This window comes from Humulus lupulus, chromosome 3, assembly GCF_963169125.1.
Source record: "Humulus lupulus chromosome 3, drHumLupu1.1, whole genome shotgun sequence".
Lineage (NCBI taxonomy): Eukaryota > Viridiplantae > Streptophyta > Magnoliopsida > Rosales > Cannabaceae > Humulus > Humulus lupulus.
This window is the reverse complement of record NC_084795.1, coordinates 110,626,097-110,649,734: the sequence shown is the minus strand read 5'-3', so window position 1 is coordinate 110,649,734 and position 23,638 is coordinate 110,626,097. Positions and strand designations below refer to the sequence as shown.

Here is a 23,638-nt window from a genome sequence, read left to right as displayed (position 1 = left end):
TCCAATAAACCAGATTATAAATTAAAATTTTTAATCCAATAATCTTATTTATTAATTCCATGATTACTCCACCATAAATATGAATTGCACTCTAAGTATTTATAAAATTATATTTATAGAGTTTTCTCTTGTAGTCCATTGATATAATCAATAAATGTAGTTATGTCCTCCATTTATTAGTTCATTAATTAGAGTTGGTCAAGTTTACCGTTTTACCCTTCTAATTACCTCTTGATCCTTAAGTACCCTTAATTCACTAGCGAATAATTAATCTATTATCAAATTATAGATTTGAGCTCAATAACTATTCAGTCCCAGAATTAACCCATAAGGGAACCAATTTTCGATCCGTTAGGAAAGTATGGATTCCATTATTATAATTCATGTTCCTAGTCATTCATGATATTGAATCTCCAAAACAAAAGTCATTAGCCTCATCATACTAAGAAACATTGACGAGTGAATCAAAAGATCCAATAAAAATAAACAAGAGTTCATGAATGCTCACGATTTAGACTGATCTACAAATGATCATCTATTATGATAAGAATCAAATTTTTATGTTAAATGGCAAGTTTATAATGATAATTAATTCTTATCGGTCCTATCATATATAATCTCTATTATATACAACACCTTTACTAAGATGTCTATCCACATCAGTAATCTGAATCTAGATCACTTGCATCCCGTATGCTTAGTAAACCGCACTAGTAACCATTCATTAAAGATTCCTTACTTTAATATGTTACTAACTATTTTATTCATTATATATGATCTTAATTCTCTCATACTAATACAAGATCATATTCTCATTATAAGGAATTTTCTTGATATTATCATATAATTAATTCAAACAATAATTATAATTCAAATATATAATAAAATTGTTATTTTTATTTAATTCAATAAAATGTCTTAACATGCTTTTAGGGAATTCATCCTAACAGGACGTCCTCTCTGTGCCTCATCAATTGAGGATCATTCATCTGACCTTTCTTAATTCTCTCCAAGAGAGTGGACTGCAAGGTGATGTTAGCTAACTGGCCCACCACCAACTTTATCCCTGATCTATTCATCTCCTCTGCCAATTCCTTTGATATATGCTTCAAACTGAATAACTGTCCCGGACCTCTCCGACTCAAAGCATCTACCATTACGTTGGCTTTCCCTGGGTGGTAAAGAATCTTACAATCATAATCTTTCACCAACTCCAGCCAACGCCTCTGTCTCATGTTCAGATTATTCTGGGTAAATAAATACTTTAAGCTCTTGTGGTTAGTGTATATCTTACACTTCTCTCCATAAATGCAGTGCTGCCATACCTTCAATGCAAAGACCACCGCTGCTAACCCAGATCAAGTATAGGGTACCGCTGTTCATAATCCTTCAATTGTCGTGATGCATAGGCAATCACCTTTCCAGCCTGCATAAGGACACGACCTAACCCCTGTCTTGACGCATCGCAATAGATCACAAACTTCTCCTAATCTGAAGGAAGACTCATAACTAGAGCAATGACCAATCACCGCTTAAACTTCTAGAAGTTGTTATCACGTCTATCTGACCATACAAGCTTTAGGTTCTTGCGTGTCAACTCCGTCAGTGATGTCACAATCCTTGAGAACCCTTCCATAAAGCATCGATAATATCCTACCACTCCAAGGAAACTTCTGATCTCAAAAGCACTCCTAGGCCTTGGCCTTGGCCAATCCCTGACTGCCTCAATCTTGATCGAATCCACCTTAATTCCATCTTTACTAACAATGTGACCAAGGAATGTCACCTGAGGTAACCAGAACTCACACTTATTAAACTTGGCATACAATCTGTGCTCCCTCAACCTCTATAATACCAACTAGAGATGCTGCTCATGCTCTCCCTCCGACTGAGAATAAACCAGGATGTCGTCGATGTAGACAATCACAAATCGGTCTAGGTAATCCTTGAACACTCTGTTCATTAGATCCATGAAAGCTACTGGGGCATTAGTCAATCCAAATGACATGACTATGAAATCATAATGCCTATACCTAGTACGAAAAGTTGTCTTCAAAATATCCTCATCTTTGATCCTCTGTTGGTGATAACCAGATCGAAGATCAATCTTTGGGAACACTGTCTTACCCTGTAGCTGATCAAACAAGTCATCATTCCTCGGCAGTGGATACCTGTTCCTGATAGTCAGCTTATTCAGCTCTCTGTAATCAATGCACATCCTCAGGGATCCATCCTTCTTCTTTACAAACAAAACTGGCGCACCCCATGGCGAGAAACTGGACCTGATAAACTCCAAGTCAAGTAGCTCCTGTAACTAAACCTTCAGTTCTTTCAATTCTGCTGGAGCCATCTTGTACGGTGCTCTAGACACTGGTTTTGTCCCCAGTGCTAATTCAATAACAAATTCTATCTCTCTGTGCGGCAACGACCCTGGTAAATCTTCTGGGAATACATCCAAACACTCACAGAATAATCTGGTCTCCTCAAGTCCAACTGGAACAACCCTAGTGGTGTCCACCACACTAGCTAGGAATCCTATGCAACCACCTCACAATAGGTCTCTAGCCCTCAATACTGATATCATAAGAATGCGAGGTCTGTGCATAGTTCCCACAAATACGAACTGGTCCTCACCCTCAGGTTCAAAAGTTACCATCTTCTTCTTACAATCTATGGTTGCCCCATACTTGGCTAACCAATCCATACGCATAATCATATCAAAGTCTTCCATAATCAGCTCAATCAAATCCCTTGATAATTCTCTACTATCCACCTCTACCAGTAACGATCTGACCCATCTCCTAGAGACTACCAGATCCCAAGTAAGCAATAAGGTCCCAAATCCCATAACATAATACTCACATGGTCTACACAACCTATTAATCACTTTAATAGATACAAAGGAATGTATAGCACCAGAATCAATCAACATAGTTTAAGAAGTACCAGCACTAGAGAGCTGACCTATCATTATTGAAGGACTAGCCTCAGCCTCTGACTGCGTCAATACGAACACTCGAGCTGGAGTCAAGCTGTCCACCTTCTTTGGTTCTTCCTTTTCACCCTCAGGCAATCTTTCTTGAGGTGCCCAACTATACTGCATAAAAAGCATGCCTTCGCTCAAAATTCTCCCAAATGATGTCTCATGCATCAGGCACACTCTGGATAAGTCCTCCAGCTTTCATTGCCGCTTTGGCGACCAATCTGTATACCCTGTGGCCTCTTGTTGGGGCCTAAAATTGTAACAATATCTGGGGTCTTCCTCTTCTGGTCACTAGGGCTTCTAGTCACTAGGGCCTCTACCCTTACTAGAACCTAAATATGGAGTCACCACCCTCATATTATCCCATATGGTCGCATTCTTGCGCCAGATCTTGTTCTCTACACCCTCAGCAGTAAGGCCCTTCTCTACTACCTGAGCGTAAGTCGTCACTCCATGTACAGAGGTGATTCTAACATCCCAGGCTATCATAGCATTCAGCCCTCGAAGGAACCTCTCCTTCCTAATTACATATGTAGGCACCAAGTTTGTAGCGAACTTGGCCAATCGGCCAAACTTTAATGCATACTCTGTCACTGACATATTACCATGCATCAAGTTATTGAATTCATCTGCCTTTGCAGCCTTGACTGCATCATTATAGTATTTCTCATTAAACAAACCTTTAAACTCTTCCCAGCTAGGGGGTATTCACATTCCTGGTCTGGGATATCACTTCCCACCAAATTTGGGTGTCCTCCTGAAACATAAACATGGCACATGCCACTCTCTCATTACAAAACACCCCCATAAAGTCTAGGATGGAGGTGTTCATACCCATCCACGGCTCAACTCCCAGTGGTTTTGACCCTCCCTCAAAATTAGGAGGGTGTTGCTTTCTGAAGCGCTCATATAGAGGCTCCCACATGTTCTCAGCCCTCGACTACTGCTACTGTAAAACTGGTACCATGATGGGTGGCACAACATTCCCTGTTGGAACCTGCTGATGTCTTAACAATCAGATCTCATCCTCTTGTCTCAGTAATCTGGCTTGCATCTTAGCAAGCATTTGTTGCCAATTTTCAGGGGATGACGAAGGGTTCTGACCCTAGTCATTATCTCTATCCTGGATTTCAGCCTCGGCTAGTCCATCTGATTGTCTTGGAAGCATACTTCTAAGTCTATCTGCAATAAATGACTCGGCTCACCAGGCAATAATAATGGTGCCTAGCACCAGCCCACGGTCCAAAAACTGAACAAATAAGCACACACATGCAATAACAATGCTAATAAATATTTCGATAGCTTCCACATTCAAAAATCATGCTAATAAGCATATCTTTTCATACTCATGATCAATCATAGTGCTAATAAGCAAGTTCTTAGCATTAACAAGAAAATAATAGTCCTAATAAGCATTTCTTTAACATTCATAAGCAGCAACATTGCTAATAAGAGCGTATTTTATCGTTCACATAGCAGCCAAGAGCCAGGCCCTATCAGTATATTCAAGCATGTAGATAAGGCATACATATTCAGTTAAGCACATAACCACAGTAATAGGTACCAAACTCTGAGTCGAGCATGTCTTTAGTGGCGAATGTACATGCCCAGCAGTCTTCAGGAATCCTTAAACCTAGACTGCTCTGATGCCAAGTTGTAACGCCCTCCTAATCCAAGACCGTTACACTATGTAATTAAAATAGTGCTTAACTCACTAAACGAGTCATTTGGACTTTTGAAACGTGTAATTGAAACTAACACAAGGTTTAGGTACTAATTTTTTTGGTCAAATAGTAACTGCATCATTAAAAGAGTTCAAGTTTGATACATGGGATCCCAAAAGAGTTTATAAACCAAAACGGATACAACATAAATACAAGGGCCGACCTAGGTGGCAAAATAAGGGTTCAACCCTAGTTCCAACAAGTAACCTTGGCCGTGATGGTCAAACAGGCCGCATATGTACATCCCTCCCCTGGAGCCCTCCAACGCATGGCTAGTCTAGCTTTTCCTTTCCTTTACCTGCACCACGTAGCACCCGTGAGCCAAGGCTCAGCAAGAAAACATAAACATGCTCATAAAGCAATTATTCGATAGATTATATAATCATAAATAGCATGATAAGCAGTAATATCAATACTCAGGCATGCATTCAATCTAAATAAGCGGCTTTCAATTAATCATAGAGCCAAACCGAGCCATAGGGTTGTATAATCGTATATCACGCTTCTTGGTTGGCCTAGCCATAATGGCATGCGTTCCGCACGCTATTGTCGACCACAACTTATAAGCCAAGCTTTTATATTGGCCCAGCCACAAAAACCTGCATTTCACATGCTAATGCCATCCACGACTTATAAGTCGAGCTTCTATATTGGCCCAACCATTACGGCTTGCGTTATGCACGCTATTGCAGGCCTTGACTTACAAGTCAAGCTTTTCAATTAGATGTAACAGGTAAGCATACATCACTTAACACAAATATGCACATCGTAGTCAAACATGTTTAATAAAACATTCTAAGCACGCTTATCACCATGTTCGATAATTGGGGCTCAAGCCCTAACCACAGCCCAGGTGCAATTTTCTTACCTCAAGTCTTGAGTGAATAGAGTGTAGCGACCTTGAGTGCGATCCTTTCCTTCTGAGTCTAGCAATATACCCTAGTCACAACCATAACAAGGAATAACTATTAAGAAACAAACCAATAAAGGCTTCCGGACCAAGTTCTAGCCTCCACGACCTTGAATTCTACTAAACTGAGTAGTAGAACCATTCCCGAGCCTTTTGGTTTGGGTTCCCACAACCCAAAACACGATTTTCCCACTTTTCCCCATTTGAGTCACGGCGCGCCCATAAAAGAGCCGTGCCACTCAACTAGGCAGAGAGCCCACGCCCAAAATCCCTTGCACACGCACTGTGGAGCAATTGCCAAGTGTCACGATGCTAAGGCGGTTCAAGGAACCCCCTGCCTTGACAGAGTTCATGTGGGTCGCGACGCTCCAAGGATAGTGACGCAGCGCGACCCTGCAACCCAGAATTCCTTGTGATTTTAGAACTCGCAAATCCTCCCAAATCCTTCCCAAGACAAGATTTCAACCAAAATTGACCATAGGAATGGTCTCAACAGTATAGAAACACAATAATTAACTATTAAAACTTACAAAAACTCCACTGAAACTCAAAATTCAAGAAAACTTTAAAACTTATAGAAACCAAAACCAAAGTTTTGAAAAACTAAGATTACCTCTGCCAAGAATGATTCCTAGTTGTTCTCTAAGCTTACTAGCCTCTAATTCCCCCCAAGGCAGCTTAATTCCTACCAAGCTTGCCTCTAAACTCAAAGAATTCAAGATTTTCTCTCAAAATGCAAATAAAGTAGAGAGAGAACGTGAGAGAGAGGAGAGAGAGGGCTTTGCTACTTCTGAGTTAATCAACTCAGTCAACTCAAGTTAATCCAAGAATCTAAAATACCAAAATGCCCTCACTTACTTACTTTCCCCTCAAAGCCCCCCAAGGACAAAAACAACATTTGACACTCTAATCCCATATAACACTTAAAATTCCCAATTAATTCTGCCAATCCCGGAATATCACTATTTTTCCCAAAATACGACTCATACTCCAATGAGTCCCTGGTAACTCACCAAATTACCAAAATACCCCTTGGCTCACACTGAGTCGGGTATTAATCCATGTTGTGACTCTACCGCTATCTTGCTCAAAAGGCTCGACTCCTGTCAAATATCTCAAATATATCCACATAATAATGTGGTCTCAATCACATAATACAATATAAACACAATTATACCATCAGCGGGTCAAAATTATAAATATGCCCCTTTAAATAAAAGTAAGCCTTTTACGCATGTTTAATACACTTAAACATGCATAATCAGTCATATCATAATATAACTCAAGCAATTCACATAATCACAAAAATATTCAATTAAATCATATAATATTCCAATAATGTCCTCATGGCCACCTAATCAAGGCACTAAGCCTTATTAGGAGTTTTAGGATGTTATATTACACCTACGCGGGGCCTGAGATAGGGTGACCCTTATCGCCATTCCTCTTTCTTTTGTATGCAGAGGGACTATCTGCATTTTTGAAACATGAGTTAGACACTGGGCAAGTAGCATGGTTAAAATGTGGTAGAAATGGTCCCATGGTTTCACATCTCTTCTTTGTAGATGATAACTTCTTCTTTCTTGAAGAGTGTATGGAAAGTTGTTCTAGATTTAAAGAGATCTTAGGTAATGTTTGGTTTAATGGAATGGGGTTTGGAATGGAAAGACTTTTCCAAAACCGGGCTCATTCTTTTGTTTGGTTTGTCATTTAAAATTTGAAAAGCCATTCCTATATGAATTGTAATTATGGTAAATGACATACTCACATTTCCTAAATTAAATGAGTTGAAAGGCAATCCCTTTCCAATATAACAATATTTTGCCATATTTGCTCTTTCTCTCCAAGTAGGTTTTCTCCCAAAAGGTGTTACTAATATTTTTTTATATTAAAAAATTTAAGTCAATTAAATACATATTTTAAGTATTAATGATATTTTACTAAAAAAAATGATATTATTTTCCCCATAAAAAAGAATGATATTATTATTTTTCTAAAAAAATTGTATGAATATTTTTTATATAAAAAGTTTGTTTATGAGTATTAATAACTAAAATTTTATTATTATTTATTTTTTAAATTTGTATATGAGGGTAATTTATTTAAAAAATTATAATTTAAAATGAAATGATAATTTGGTATATAAAAAAATCTAACATTACAAAATGATGTTAAATTGATTAAAAATTTATTCACTTATAACAATAGGGGAATTTGGTCAAAATAATTTTAATTCCATTACATTCTATACTAAACAAAACATAATAATTGTTATTCGGTCACTGATTCCAAAGTCTCAACCAAACAAAATAATAAACATTCTATTCCTATTACCATTACCATTCATTTTCTATTTTTGTTTAGTGACCAAACGATACCTTAGCTTGCTATGACAATGCTTCTGATTAACCTCAACAAATTTGCGGTATGTTTTCACCTCAAATGAGTAACTAGGCTTGTGATGATCTAGCTTCGACACTAGGAGTACCATTTGTTCCCGGTCATGAAAAATATCTGAGACTACCCTTTTTTGCTGGGAAGAGTAAGAGTTGGCTCTTTCAGTCCATTAAAGATAGGGTGTGGAACAAGTTGTTTGCATGGAAATCTAAACTCTTCTCAGCAAGAGGCGGAAAGGTCCTCCTAAAATCAGTAATCTAGGAAATACCAACATATGTCATGAACTTATTCAGATTACCAATGTCCCTCATAAATGAACTTCATAGATTATGTGCACACTTTTGGTGGGGCGGTGATGACAAAAAAAGAAAGATGCATTGGTGTAAGTGGGAATGGTTATGCTGGCATAAAACTGATGGAGGCCTTGGGTTTCATAACCTATTTCTTTTTAACCAAGCCCTCCTTGATAAACAAGCAGGTCGCATATAGAACTCGCCCTAATCTTTAGATGCTAAAGTCATGAAAGGAATGTATTTCCCCAACTCGTCCTTCCTCCAAGCCAAAACCTCTCAAATAGACTCTTACATGTGGCGAAGTATAATGCGGGGAAGAGATCTGTTTCTGCAGGGGTCTAGATGGATTGTTCATGATGGTCAATCAGTTCATGTAACTAAAGATTGCTAGATTCCTAGAAAGGGTGGTGGAAAGGCACTGTCATTCACAAGGACGAAAGACTTAATAAATGTGAGCTCATTGAAGAATCCCTCAGGTGAGTGGAATGTGGATTTGATACGCCACTCTTCTAGCCCTGAGGAAGTTCGATCTATTCTGTCTATCCCAGTTTCGGTCACTCAGGGACATGACTATCTAGCATTGCATCACAATGATTCAGGGTTGTATTCAGTCAATAGTGGATACTGGTTTGCTGTGAGGGAGAGAGGTTATGGGCAAGCAATGTGATTAGTGGTGAAAAATGCACATTTATTGGTCTCAAACGTTAAATTAAATTAATATTTAATTAATAATTTCAAGGAATTAATGAAATATATTTTTATAATTGAAAATATTAAGTGTGAATTTAATTTGGTTTATTTTGTAGGAATTATGTTGCATTTTGGTACAAATAAAAAGAAAGAAATTGAAGATTGATATTTTTGCAAAGAAAAGCCTATGAAGTAGCAGCCCAGTTCGCCAACCTTTCTATACGCCTGAGCCGGGTCCGCATGAAGATTCCTGGAAGAGTCGATTGCACACAAGTCCAAATTAAGCATTAATTGTCTTGATTTACGCTGATTCCAAGGCAACATTCACAAAATAATAGTCTTGATTCTCTCCACCAAATTCAGATTGATTCCAATCGCAAATTGAAGAATATTAAAAGTTTGCAATTGAATTCTAATGCATTTTCATTGGATAACCGAATAAGCTAATTTATTTCTATATATTTGGAATTAAATTAGTTGTTTATTTCCCTTTAAATTTAGGTATTTCAAAACACTATAAATAGGAGTATGTCTTCTTTTTTTTTTTTTTTTTTTCTGTTTGTAATTTTTCATTAGCAAAACTATAGTAAAATTTAGTCTCATTTTGTCTATTTATTCTCATATTTTCTATTTAAAATATTGTGAGAATAACTAGCATTCTAGGCTAATTTCTTAGATAAGGTAAAATATGATCTTATATGTGAGGTAAATTTTATTTGTGTTTTGATTCACCGAGTGCCTAGAGTTTATACATTTGAGTAATATTTTTTCTTCTATTTTTTCTCCATCTCTATATCAATATATTTATCTATTTAGTATTATATAGAAATAGTCCTGCTTTTTCTATGTGAATATAATTAGTACAAATATATTATACAAATATTTCAATTTTATGATTTGTCTTTTATACATTATTGCCAATAAGGTATATTGTCATTCTTAGATTTTTCATAAGATTATTTTCTATGTTCTTAAGGTGAGAATTTTTATTACTCAAATATATTTTAGTATATATGTTCTTCAAGTTTAATCTTCCAATTAAATTATTGGAAAGTGAACAATTTAATTGTGTTATATGTGTGAATCAAAACCCAAATAAATGAGCTAAATATATAGGTGATTCTTGAAACCTTATAACTTTTGTTATTGAATTTTCCTACTAATTTTATTATCAATATTTTCTCCAAAACCACCAATAATTTCTTTACTTTTTGTGCTTTAATTCTACTAATCATCTTTTGATTAAGATATCTCTCTATGGACACGACCACTCATACTATACTACAACAACTGTTTTGTGAAGACAAGTTTGGGCGTTAATCACAATGTCTTTAACAGGACAATCCAAATAGTGGAAATATTTATGGTCCCTCTATATTCCACCTAAAGTGAAGAATTTAGATTGGAGAGCCTCCCTTGATTTCATTCCCACCAATGTTAGTCTAAGTAAACATGGAGTTCTCTTTGAATCAGCTTGCCCACTGTGCAGAAGAGCACCTGAGACAACCTTACATGTTTTATGGGGATGCCATTCGTTGAAGAATATTAGAGAGGAATGGCCAACTCATGGATTGGAGAAACTCAGGATTTATGTTATGATGCTTGATTGTATGGAGACGCTAACCAAGCATGGGATGGAAAAATTTCTTACGCTATGCTGGAGAGTTTGGTATTGAAGAAACATGGTCAGCCATGACCACCATTGGATTGAAGACCCATACGTGACCACTTGGACGTTGGAATTCCTTAATAGAAACCAAGATGCTCAAGCTAAGCCTACCATTGGGGGCAACGTGGAGGAGAGCTCAGGGCCTAATGGACCGAATGAATTTCATATGGAGGATGACACTGTAATGTTGTTTGTGGATGCATGAGTGGATGATAGGAGGATGAAGAATGAGTTAGGAGCAGTCATCTATAATCATGAAAGCCATATTCTAGCTTCATCGGCCACACCTCTCTCCTCAACTATGGAGCCACACATTGACGAAGCATCAGTTGTGGTTCATGGACTTTCTCTCTGTCTTAGACTTGGATATCGCAAAGTTCACATCATATCGAATTGCTTGAAAGTCTGTCAAGTAATTAGCAACAATTTAGTTGATGTCTTAGAGTTTGGTATGATCGTTTAGGATATTGTTGGCTTGGGAAATAAAATCAATATTGTGTCCATTAAGCATTGTAATCGTATGAACAATAGTGTAGCTCACTCCCTAACTCAATTGACACTCACTATGGAGATGCCCAAGGTCTGTCTGTATATGGCCATAATATGTGATTTTATCTTGTATGTTTGAATGGCTATATTGCCTTAATGAAATCACTAATTTACTATATATATATAAATATAATGCCCCATTATTTATTGATGATTAATATCTAGAGGAGTGAGGAGTGCTATGACTAACATCCCATTTCACTCTCTTAGTCAACATTTGCTTCCAAAAATATATGGTGAGGTATTTTTTTTTTTAGTTACAACATTATTTATGCAAAATTTTTAATTTTTTTTTAAATAGTTTACAGTACTAGAGTTCCTGATATTTCTTGATATTTTAGTTTATCACTCGTGTTCGAAAAAATATAAACTTATTTTCGACATTGTAAATTATTCAGAATTTTTTAAAAATTTACAGAATCTATATTATAATTACAACAAATACTACCATACAAAAAATGGAAAAAAAATAGTGCAACATATATTTTCAAAAGTGAAGTTAACTAAGAGGTTGAGTATGAGGTTGTTCTTAGCCCCCCACTTAAAATTTATATTTTATTTTCTTTTTATATAATTTACAAATATTTTCTCCATATGACATGAGTAACTCGTTCGTCTCAGGCGGCAAAACCAAAGAGCATAGTCACAATTTAGGCGGGAAATAAATTTGAAAAATGTTAAGAACCCGCCATCATTTTCCGAAGTGCTAAACCCGCCATCTCTGCAACCAAGATATCAACTCCACCAGTTCGATCTTCATATTGTAACTATGGATCTTTTTGAGATAGCAAAGAAGCTTGGGATCTCAGAGTCTAAGCAACTCATTCGAAAAGCCGCCGAGCTTCGTCGACTTTGCGATGTCCAGTTTGATTCCTCCGCTATCGGCGTCGTAGGTTTTTTCATTTCAATTTAAAAATGTTATGAATTGGGCATTTTAATTTTTTCAAGTTTTGATCGGGAAATTGTTCGTTATTCTTAGGGTGAGGTTTGTAAAGCTGTAATCTGTTTAGAGATCTCGGCGACAAGGTATATATAAATATAAATATATATATATATATATATATAAATACTTTAATGGCATAATCATCGATCATTCAAATTCATCATGTGATGGGTTTTGTTCATTTGCTAATGGGTTAAATGATTGTAGATTGGGAGTTTTATTCGATCGGCAATGTGCGATAAAGTTGAGTGGAATGTCCGAAAAGGCTTACACCAGATCCTACAATTTGCTCCAGAACGGTCTTGGAGTCAAGTGGGTTACTCTCTTTTGTAACTTTTATTACATTTTTTTTTGTTTTTTTGGTGGTGGGCTGACACCGAAATTGGGTTTTGTTGGTGTAGGAATAAGCTGGACGTTAGAGAATTGGCCATTCAATTTGGGTGCGTTAGAATAATCCCTTTTGTGCAGAAGGGCTTGTCTCTGTAAGATCCATCGCCTTCTAGTTCTATGTGCTGTTAGTATATTTCAATTTCTTTCAGATTAGAGTGTAGAACGCAAATCTTATTTGAATTGGCTAGCAAGCATATGAACAGCTGTTACATGCTCGACAAAATGTTTTTGTGCCCAAATTTTGTTATTTTGAAGAGTGAATTTACCTCTCCAATGGATATTATTTGGCCAGAAGTAATAAGGATAATTGGAGAAGCTATATGACTTTGTTTTGGTTAATATTTTGTTTCTGAATTTAGGGTACTTGCATGTGTTTGCTTTTCAGTTACAAGGATCGATTTCTTGCTTCACTGCCCGCATCTCGGCGAGCAAGTGCAGACTTTACTCGTCCTGTGTTTACTGCTGTAGCCTTCTACTTGTGTGCAAAGAAGCACAAGGTACAATATTACTGTTCTTTCAGCTATTCAGCTTCCTTGTGTGAGAATTCAATTACAGTTTAGCTTTTACTAATTCCAATTTATTGCTTCTTCTACAGCTAAAAGTAGACAAGCTTAAGTTAATTGAGCTTAGTGGTGCCTCAGAATCTGAATTTTCTTCAGTAAGAGAAACATTTTTCTACTTTTTCAGTTTGTGGCTCAAGCCAACTGTAGTTTCTCAGACTTCTAATTGAAATATATCGGTTATTATTCTTGCAGGTTTCTGCTTCCATGATCGACTTGAATTTTGATGTTTTTGGTATTTCAAAGGAGAAAAAGGATCCTCGAGAAGTGAAGGGGAACCGAGGTATGTGTCAATGTCATAACTCCAACTGTTGTATTACTCGTGAGTCTTTAAGTTCCCCTTTTAAATTTATGTGATATTAAAATTACCTGACAAACTAATAAGTTGTTTTGTTCTTCTACATTTAGAACTACTAGATGTTTTACCAGAAAAAAGGAAGCTTGAGGATGGTGGTTATTCATCTGATGCTGATGAGGGAGAAGAGGTACTAGCAATCTCAGTATCTAATCTAATTGCTGGGTTCACTATCAGCTTATGACATCAATTTTACTCTATTCTAATCTGCATCCATGTACAAAGCCATGCTTGCTTGTTGGTTTTCTAATATAGTTTTTTTTTAACAATAATATAGTTTTTTTTTTAGTTTACACTTTGACGTGGTTTATAATATCTCTGTAAGCAATTTATGATTCTTATTAGAATAATTCGGATTGGCACTATATGAATATAGAATATAGAATATAGAATTGTGTATCGTTGAGATAGATGGTTCTTTCATCCAATTCTGGGGTCTACCTGATTGAGGGTTGCAATTTTATGTTAATGTTACCCGAATACACAGTTGGAACAACTGAAGCTCGATCGCAGTATTCAATTCAGTCTTCTCACTTCTTATCCTTGTAATTGTTGTAGAATGCCATGATTAATTTGCATAAATATGAATCTATTTTTTCTTTAAACACTCCAGGGACTAGTTTTTTAATCTGCCAAATAATTTGTAGGTTTCGAGTTACAAGAAGCACAAAAGAATGGAAAAGCACAAATATGATGAATGGAAAACTTCAGTCCTTGAATCAAATAAACAAAGCAAGACCAAATCCAAAGGTATAACTATATCAACAGCATTTCGTTTCAGTTATGTCTCATTCCGCATCAAAGTGTCATCACTCGTTGAAGTTGGCCCCAACTTTAATTATATTTATATGCTTTTACTAGTTGTTTGTAAGAGGACCACGCAAACTCGCCTCAGCTTTCTGAAGGAAACATCAGAGACCCAAAAGTTGGAAGCTAGCTAAAACAGATAAGATTACTCCATCTTTTGCTATATTTGCATGATCATTTTTGTGTTAGTTGAAGTGTGCAGAGAGCAAACATTTATTCAAACAGTAATTCTAGAACCCCTAATGTGTTGTGGGGTTTAAATATATTAGAATTATGTGCTGTATGTTGCTTGGCACATTGAAAGCTTTTACCGCTTGTGCTTCTTCCTGCAAATGAAACTAAACTGTATAGAATTGCAATCTTTATTGATTATTTGCACTTGCAATCATTCAATTTCAATATGCTTCTGAACCAAGTAGATTTGTTTTTTCTTTTTTGGGAGTTTGAGCATGGAGTCCCATAACGGTAAGCCCTGCAATTGTCGAAGTCGAAATTATAAACAAAAAAAAAAATCAAGTTTACAGAAAAATGAATGGGTTAAATTGGAATATTAGGGAGTATTTGGGGCAACAAAACCTGACCAAACTTGCAATTTAGCAAAGAATAGATAAAAGTTATGGGACTCCATACTCAATCCAAAAGCTAAGATCTGTGCATTATTATTTTTGTTCTTCGAGAAAAAAACAATCTGTGTACTAATAAACCATAGAAGTCAAATACTGCAATCCAAAATACTAAAATCTGAGTATTATTATTTTGTTCTTCAAGAATGATTTAAAAAAAAAAATCTGTGTACTGCCTACTAACCATCCAGTTAGCGTTGTTTTTCCACGTGGAAACTTCAAAGTTTATTTAATTTATTTAGAAACTAGTCAAAGGCCGTCGTTTTTGACCGTCGACATAACCAAAGCGTACCCCACGAACTCATTGCCAGCCTTTTTCAGATCTAAACCTTCTCTTTCTGGTTGAATATTTTAATAGAATTTTAAAAAAATCTTTATTCATAAATAAAACTCGGAGAATGTCCTCCACTTATTGATGATCAATCATGCAAAGTATAAAATATTATTATTGATGATTAATAAATATTAATTTTTGTACACATTTTTTCAAGGCAGACTTGATAAAGAAAGATAAAAAAGAAGTAAGTTGTGTGGTAAGTGAGAAAAATGAAGGGTCCAGAACAATGGAAAAATATTATGTTTCGCCCATATTTTCTCTCAAAAATTTCAAAAGTGGAGAGCATAAAAATAGTGAAGTTTTGAAAAAGGAATGGTGGTGAAATTACACACTAAATTTTAAAATAATAATTTTTGAATAATAAAGTAATTTTATTATATTTACCATATAACTATACATATTTTTGGGTAATTCTCATAGTAGTCCCTCTAAAAGGAGACTATTTGTGCTTTTGATATATGGATAATTATAATGTTAATTTTTTTATATGTTATTTTGAATTTTTTTGAATAATTTATTATGCCAAAATCATAATCTGTTGTATATGTGTAACATAAATGTTTGAACATATTTTTGACACATTAAATTGTTTGTAATTTTCCAAAACATTGTAGGATGTTTGCTATATAATTACAATATATATTATTCTATCTATTCACCTATTGAAAACACAAAAAAATACACTAGGAGGACTACTAGAGAATTTCTCCACATTTTTTATATATATTTATATTTATTTCTCTATATCCAACTTAATAAATTTTTTTAATTCGAATATCGAATTTAATAACTGTTTCATCTTTGTCCCCCACCGTCTCTCATCTCTCTATTCATTACAAATAATAATATTAATAAAGCAAAATACCATTATTGATAAGCAATTTGTTGTATAAATAATAAATATAATGAGTACGTCTTGAAGTAGTGTTGACATTAGAGTTTTTATTGTGTTTGAATTTTCAATAGCAGCCTTTTTTTTGCCACGTAGCAATCTTATAGAAATTAATATAAACTCAAGCCACCAATACAAACCTCCTATTTGTCAATATTATACGTTTGAATATTTCTTGGGTATTATATTTATACTCCAAAATTTAATTAAGAGACCTTATTTTTATTAAAAATTAAAATAAAACATAATTTTATTAACTTATGCTCACATTTTTATTTTTTATATTCTGAAAAATACATGTAAATAATATAATTGGTCTTTTGTCAAAAATACATATAAATAATATATATTTTAAATATTTAAATTAAAAAAATTAAAACAAAAAATTTATAAAAACTTGTGAGTTCTTTTCTAAAAAAATTATATATTATTTAAATTTTTTTATGAAAACAACAAAAAATAAAATTATTGAATTTAACAAAAAAAAATAAAGAATGTCAAAAAAATTATTGAAAAGTATATTAAAAATAATTTAAAAAATTAATAGGGTACTTATATATATATATTCGTAGGGTGGAAATGGAAATATAATGTTCCTATTTCTTTTTATTTCTATATCTCTGTATCAATATCAATAATGATGATATTGATATGCTTTTCTTTATTTCTTTATTAATTGAATTTTTATTTATGGTTCCACTTTGTTACAACTCGCCAACCCAACTTTGTCAAATTCGAATCTTCTACTATATAATTCAATGTTTGGCTGATTTTTCAATTACTTATTAATTGGTTTGGCCTAACTCATACTTTTGATTTGTAGAAATAATAAATTTTTTTCCCTATCCCATTTGGGAAATTGGGAGTTAGGGTTTTGTTTTTCACCAATTTTTTCTTTTGATCTTTTCGTCATCCACAGTTTTGGGTATTTAGAACTTGTGAAATCTCATGCAAATACCTGGTTTTTGAATTCAGTTTTCTGATCTTCAAGATGGGTTTTGCGGTTTCGGATGATATATTGGGAACGTTTGTTCCGATTGTGATATATTGGGCTTATTCTGGAATTTATGCTCTTCTAGGTTCTCTTGAGAATTACCGTTTACACTCGAAGAAAGAGGAGGATGAGAAGAATTTGGTCTCTAAAGGAACCGTCGTTAAAGGGGTTCTTCTTCAGCAAGCCCTTCAGGCAATTGTTGCACTTATTTTGTTCACGGTATGAACTTAATCACCCCCAAAAAAGAAAAATCTGACTTTAGTTTGCATGACTTTAGTTTCATTTTCGATTTTAGGCATGAAAATGTGTAAATTTAAATACCAAAAGGAGGCTTTGATTGGATTTTTAGAAAAAGCTGTCGTTGGTTACAGAGTTGGCAATTTTTAAAATATGATGTTTGTTCATGTTCTTTTTGTGGTGGGCAAATTTCTTTATTGGTTTTGGATTGCCTTGCATGTGAATTCTTAATACTGTCTTATTGTTTAGATTTTTGGTTGAAAGATAGACCTGACCTGTGATCACATCATCTTATGAGATGAAACATGTTGAGGTCTAGTAATTGGAGTTCCTTTGCGGTTTCATTTCAGTTTTGTATAATTTCTACCTTTCTTAATTTTCAATAATTTTGATCTACAAGACCAAAACTTCAATATTTTATGCTCAACTTCCCGGGGAGCTATAAACTTTGGACTTGTAAAGTTTTATACTGCATACCAGTTAGATTGGATTGGTATTTTTGACAGGTTGCATGTGTTCAATATGTTGGGAAAGAATTGAGTTTCGTGAATTATGCATGATTTGAATGAGAATTCAGTTTACTATGTATATCATCCTAAAGGTTTGATTCTGTTATTTATTATTTACAATGTCAACCAAGGTAAATTCTTTTGTGTATATACTTCCTATGGTAAGGTAGATACGTGTCAACGAGGTAATGATGACTCTGGTACATAATTATACTACACTTTGCCTATGTCGACAGAAAGTACTTGTAAGAGTGTTATGCTTGTTGTGGCAATTTTTTTAAAAGGAAAATTTCACTCAAATTCATAATTTGTGTTTAAGAGTATTGGATTTGTTACTAATCATTCTAACTCTATAACTTTGGGTCTGAGCTATAAAGAAAAATATCTTGTAAAAGTGATTCTTGGGGCCTTCAAAGGAAATCCTAAGGATTTACATGAGGTGGTTTTGTCAAAAGCCTTGCTGTGATTATTACATGTGAAAGACCATACGATAGTTGGTATCGAGTTATCTAAAAATTGATCTTGCTTGTCATATTCTGTGTTAAGATGTTTTCCTATTTTGCTCTCTGGGATATTCCTATGAATCTGCGATGTTATCTTGTTTTTCTTTGACTCTGGTTTTCACCAGGACATTTAACAGAGAGACCTGACGTATCATCTATTTATGCATATTTCATTGTCTCTTTGTTTGTTTATCTGTGAATAAGACGTATTGTTTGCTATAGCTTATGAGTTTCTCTATGCTATTTGTCATCCTGTAGGTTACAGGGAGTGATGATGGGGGCATTACAGATTCGAAGCCTTCTTTAATTGTCCTTGCAAGACAGTTTGTTACTGCAATGTTGGTCTTGGATACTTGGCAATACTTCATGCACAGATACATGCATCACAATAAGTTTTTGTACAAGCATATCCATTCCCAACATCATCGGCTTGTTGTTCCCTATGCATTTGGAGCTCTTTATAATCATCCCGTGGAGGGACTTCTGCTTGACACAATTGGTGGTGCCTTATCTTTTCTCCTCTCTGGTATGTCTCCACGAGCTTCCATCTTTTTCTTCTCCTTCGCCACTATTAAAACCGTTGATGATCACTGCGGGTTGTGGCTGCCTGGAAACCTCTTCCACTTGTTTTTTAGAAACAACACCGCATATCATGATGTTCACCATCAGCTATATGGCAGCAAGTACAACTTCTCCCAACCATTCTTTGTCATGTGGGATAGAATACTTGGAACCTATATGCCTTATTCATTAGACAAGAGGGCAGGCGGAGGCTTTGAAGCTCGGCCTTCAAAAGATTACAAGGATGATTGATTGTCATTTTAACAAACATAAACTTATTATTATTTGTACCAGTATTTTTTTCCCTTGTGAGTGAACCACACTGCGTTTTTAATCTGTATATATACGTATGTTGTTGTGTCTTTTTCCCTAGATTTCTTTTGTCGATATTAGCGCTTATAATTTTAATAATAAGATCTATTCATGTACCCTATTTAGGGAAATTTAAAGAAATATGCCTTTTATTTAAAAATTACGTTTCACTTTTAACATAATGTTTTTGAATATTGATGCACACTTAATGCTATAACAGAGCTAGTAGACAAAGTAGGAAGGAACGTATGTGCGATTTATTGAATTTAAGGAAAACAAAATATAAAACAACTAGTTCGAGAGACCTGGTTCTCTCTAAGGCTCAGTAAAATTTCATACATGAAACCTACACACTCTCCAACCTCTTTTTATTCCTTATAACTTTCTTTGCATATTTCCTTCCCCCAATACCCATATATGGTTTCCCAATTTTTTTCCCACAATAAGAAAATTCCTAACTAAGGATTTTCCTTTCCACGCCTAGTGTAGGAATGGGTGTGTTAATGTACATAGTTAGTTGGGGTTGTTAATCAGTTTAGTTTGTTAATTTTCAATCTTGCTTTCTTGTCTTTTTCCTTTTGTACAAACTTTTACTATAAATAATATAGCCTCAAATACTGAACATTTTATTCAGTATTGTTGATTTTCTATTTTACCAATTTCATTGACTTGGTATCTAAGCCAAACCCTCCAGCACCGCTCATACTTTCTCCCCAATCCCCTTTCTTGATCATATCTCCATGGCAACCAACGAAGGTTCTCAAGCCTCCATTGCCGTACCTCTGGCTGCTCCAACCTCTAGAACTCAGGGATTCTCTGCCCTCACTGCTCAACAACAACAGCTCAACAACAACAGCTCATTGCTCTCTCTCAGGCACTCAACCATGGTCTTCAAGTGAAGCTTGAATGTTCCAACTTCCTTCATGCTCAGATGGAGAAAGTCATTCTTGCCAATGGCATACATGACTTCCTCGATGGCACAAATGCTCCTCCTGCCCAAACCCTTCTTGACAGAACTGGTCTCAACCTGGACTTCATTCAATGGCACAGGAAGGATCCCCTCATCCTATCCTGGATCTACTCTTCACTCTTTCCTGAGATTATGGCTCAGATTGTTGGCCAAACAACAAGCTCAGCTGCCTGGCTAGCTCTTCAGTGCATCTATTCCTCTTCTTCCTATGCTCACATAATGCAACTTCGATTGCAACTCCAAATCCTCAAGAAGGGATCTTTACCCATGATGGACTACATTCTCAAAGCCAAGAATTTTCGAGAAAGTCTCCGATCGTGATCAAGTTCTTTACCTCCTTGCTGGACTTAATGCCTAATACAACTCATTTGTAGTCCCTTTTACATCCAAGATTAAGCCAATCGTGTTTGAGTAGGTCACTAGTCTACTTCTTGCTCATGAATCAAGATTAGAGCAGCAAAATTCTGTTGATGTGTCCTCACTTGTAGCAGCAAATGTGGCTTTTTGACAATCCAATTTTCCAAGAAATCAGTCTTCCAACAAGAACTTCAACAATCGTGGGTCTTCCAGCTTCCTCTAATCGCGGTACCTCTCAAGGCCGTGTCAACTCCAACACTCCACGACTCATCTGTCAACTATGCCTAAGGCCGGGACACAATGCTTATCATTGCTACCGTTGTTTTGATCCACATCTCCCTGCACCAACGACTTTTGCTTCAACATCTACTTCGAATGTCTCAGCTATGCTAGCCAACTCCAACACTGTTATTGATGACTCATGGTTACTAGACTCTGGTGCCTCCCACCATCTTACCCCCAATGCTTCTCAACTTAACTCTTCCTCCGCCTACTCTGAATCTGATAGTGTAATTGTAGGTAATGGTCATCAATTACCTATTACCTCTCTTGGTCACTTTTCTCTTCAAACTAATCAACATTCTTTTCAGCTCAATAATGTTTACCATGTTCCAAATATTTATGCTAATTTTTTATTTGTTTCCATGTTTTGCTTAGATAATCAAGTGTTTATTGAATTTCATGCTAACACTTTCTTTGTTAAGGACATTCACTCAAAGAAAATGCTCCACCAAGGCTCTCTTGATCGAGATTTATATACACTCCAAACAGTCTCTTCTCTTTCAAATTGGTTTCCTTCATCAAAGTTTGCCTTTCATTCCATTGTCCTACCTACTGCATACAATTCTACAATTCATTTTCAACACATCACTCAAAACTAGCTGCTATTTGGCATGCTCGGTTAGGACATGCTCATTCATATGTAATCAATCAAATTTTACAAAATTGTAATGTCTCTTTTACATATAATAAAAATCAAGTTTGTGCCTCATGTTAAATGGCCAAAAGCCACCGATTGCCTTTTCCTCTGTCTAATTTTCATACATAATCTCTACTTGCATTAATTCACACAGATTTATGGGGTCCTTCTCCAACCCTTACACTTGATGGATCCAAATACTTCATATTATTTCTTGATGATTTTTCTCGCTTTTCATGGCTTTACCCTCTACATACAAAAGATCAAGCATTGCAAGCATTTAGAAAATTCAAAATTTTAGTTGAAAATCAATTTTCGACTACTATCAAAGAAGTCTAATCAGACAATGGAGGAGAGTTCAAATAATTTATACATTTTCTAGAGTCATGTGGAATTAACCATAGGTTCTCTTGTCCATACACTTCAGCTCAAAATGGCCGAGTTGAGTGCAAACACAGGCATGTAGTAGAAGCTGGACTTGCACTCCTCGCTCATGCATATTTACCATTACACTATTGGTTGTTTGCATTTCCCACTGTTCTTTACATCATCAATAGATTACCAACTAAGGTTCTCATGAATGTGTCTCCTTATCATACTTTATATCATAAGAGTCTCGATTACTCTCTATTCCGAACTTTTGGTTGACCTTGTAATAGTAACAATTTACAATATCGATATGTCTCTTGCATATTTCTTGGTTACAATACATAACACAAAGGGTACTTGTGTCATGATCCAAAGTCTCATCGCATTTATACTAGCACACATGTCATATTAGATATATCACCATTTCCTTCATTTTCCACTACATCACCTCCTACTCCCCTTACTGTTCTTGTTTTTACTTCTGCTATTATTCCTTCCCTTTCATCCTCGGTTCCACCACCAACAATTCCAATCCCTGCTCACTCCTCACCTTCCACTGAATACTCCACTTCCCTATCTCCCCCACCTTCAAATAATTCTACCAATACACCATCCCCTTGTCCCCTACCCCGACCTTCCTCTGAGGCATCATCTCTACAACCTGAGTTATATAACAATTTTGTTGTAAAGGCTCCTATCATAGCTAATACACATCCAATGTTGACCAGAACAAAGTGTGGGATTCATAAGCCTAGGGCCCTTGCAGCTCGTTGTGATGACTCCTCACTCACAGTGCTGACAAACTACAAACGAGCCTTGCAAAATCCTGCCTAGAAGGCAACCATGGAAGCTGAGTTACAATCTCTTTTCAGGAATGTCACTTGGATAGTTGTTTCAGCTCCACCTGATGCTCATGTGATTAATTGTAAGTGGTTGTTCAAACTGAAATAAAAAGCCTATGGTTCTCTTGATAAGCACAAAGCTTGATTAGTGGCTCGCGGTTTTACTCAGACACGAGAAGTCGACTAATTAGACACATTCAGTCCTACAGTAAAGCCTGGCACCATTAGCCTCATCATAGCTCTTTCTCTGTTAAAAATTTGGGTACTACGTCAGATTGATGTGCACAATTCCTTCTTAAATGGAGAGATTTCCGAAAACATCTACATGGCACAACCACCTAGGTTCATTGATTCCAAGCATCCTACTCATGTTTGCAAGTAAACGAAAACTCTCTATGGCGTTAAACAAATTTTGGCGCCGTTGCTGAGGAGGTAATAGTAAGTAAAGGCTTTCATTTAAAAAGGTAAAGAGGTAAGTAATTCTATCTTTATTTTTTTTCTTTAAAAAAAAAATACAAAAAAAGAAACTTAATTTGTTTTTAGGAATAATTGTGTAATATGACAAGTAGAAACCAAAGATTATTCCTAATTGGCTTCAAGGTCTGTGTTAGCGTTCCCTCTTCACTTTTGAACCTCGGGAAGTTCTAACGAGTGGAGGACGAGTGGTTCCGTGACAACCTTCCCAATACATATAGGAATATTTCTTAAAATATACTTGCATTATTATATAGTTAAACCTTCCATATAATAAATATACAATCTCTTGATACTCGAAGTATGCTCTGAGGTTGCGGTTTTAACTGATCTTTCTCATCATAAAAGATTTATTGAGATTGTTTTTTAAAAAAAAACTTTTGAAACTCGAAGTATGCTCTGAGGTTGCAGTTTTAACTGATCTTCCTCATCAGAAACGATTTCTTGAGATTGTCATTTTGTTTAATAA

The 23,638-nt window shown here is 35.5% G+C and overlaps 2 protein-coding genes across 2 annotated transcripts; both read left to right on the top strand.

The window, feature by feature from the left end:
* Positions 1 to 11,822: 11,822 nt before the first annotated feature.
* Positions 11,823 to 14,681, top strand: LOC133823059 (origin of replication complex subunit 6). Its single transcript, XM_062255639.1, has 10 exons — positions 11,823 to 12,104; positions 12,195 to 12,241; positions 12,366 to 12,470; positions 12,560 to 12,640; positions 12,934 to 13,045; positions 13,144 to 13,206; positions 13,304 to 13,391; positions 13,517 to 13,593; positions 14,111 to 14,213; positions 14,325 to 14,681. Exons 1-10 carry the CDS (start codon positions 11,985 to 11,987, stop codon positions 14,402 to 14,404), a joined length of 876 nt encoding a protein of 291 aa, XP_062111623.1. The 5' UTR covers positions 11,823 to 11,984; the 3' UTR covers positions 14,405 to 14,681.
* A 2,049-nt stretch (positions 14,682 to 16,730) lies between these two features.
* LOC133823060 (sphinganine C4-monooxygenase 1-like) lies at positions 16,731 to 19,298 on the top strand. The gene is made up of 2 exons (XM_062255641.1): positions 16,731 to 17,335; positions 18,624 to 19,298. The coding sequence occupies exons 1-2, from the start codon at positions 17,114 to 17,116 to the stop codon at positions 19,176 to 19,178; spliced, it is 777 nt and encodes a 258-aa protein (XP_062111625.1). The 5' UTR covers positions 16,731 to 17,113; the 3' UTR covers positions 19,179 to 19,298.
* The last annotated feature ends 4,340 nt before the right edge of the window (positions 19,299 to 23,638 follow it).

Coding starts and splice junctions, on each gene's coding strand:
- LOC133823059 (XM_062255639.1), top strand. CDS start 11,985: ATGGATCTTTTTGAGATAGCAAAGAAGCTTGGGATCTCAGAGTCTAAG. Junction 12,471..12,559: donor CAGAACGGTCTTGGAGTCAA/GTGGGTTACTCT, acceptor TTGTTGGTGTAG/GAATAAGCTGGACGTTAGAG. Junction 13,392..13,516: donor AGAAGTGAAGGGGAACCGAG/GTATGTGTCAAT, acceptor TTCTACATTTAG/AACTACTAGATGTTTTACCA.
- LOC133823060 (XM_062255641.1), top strand. CDS start 17,114: ATGGGTTTTGCGGTTTCGGATGATATATTGGGAACGTTTGTTCCGATT. Junction 17,336..18,623: donor TTGCACTTATTTTGTTCACG/GTATGAACTTAA, acceptor GTCATCCTGTAG/GTTACAGGGAGTGATGATGG.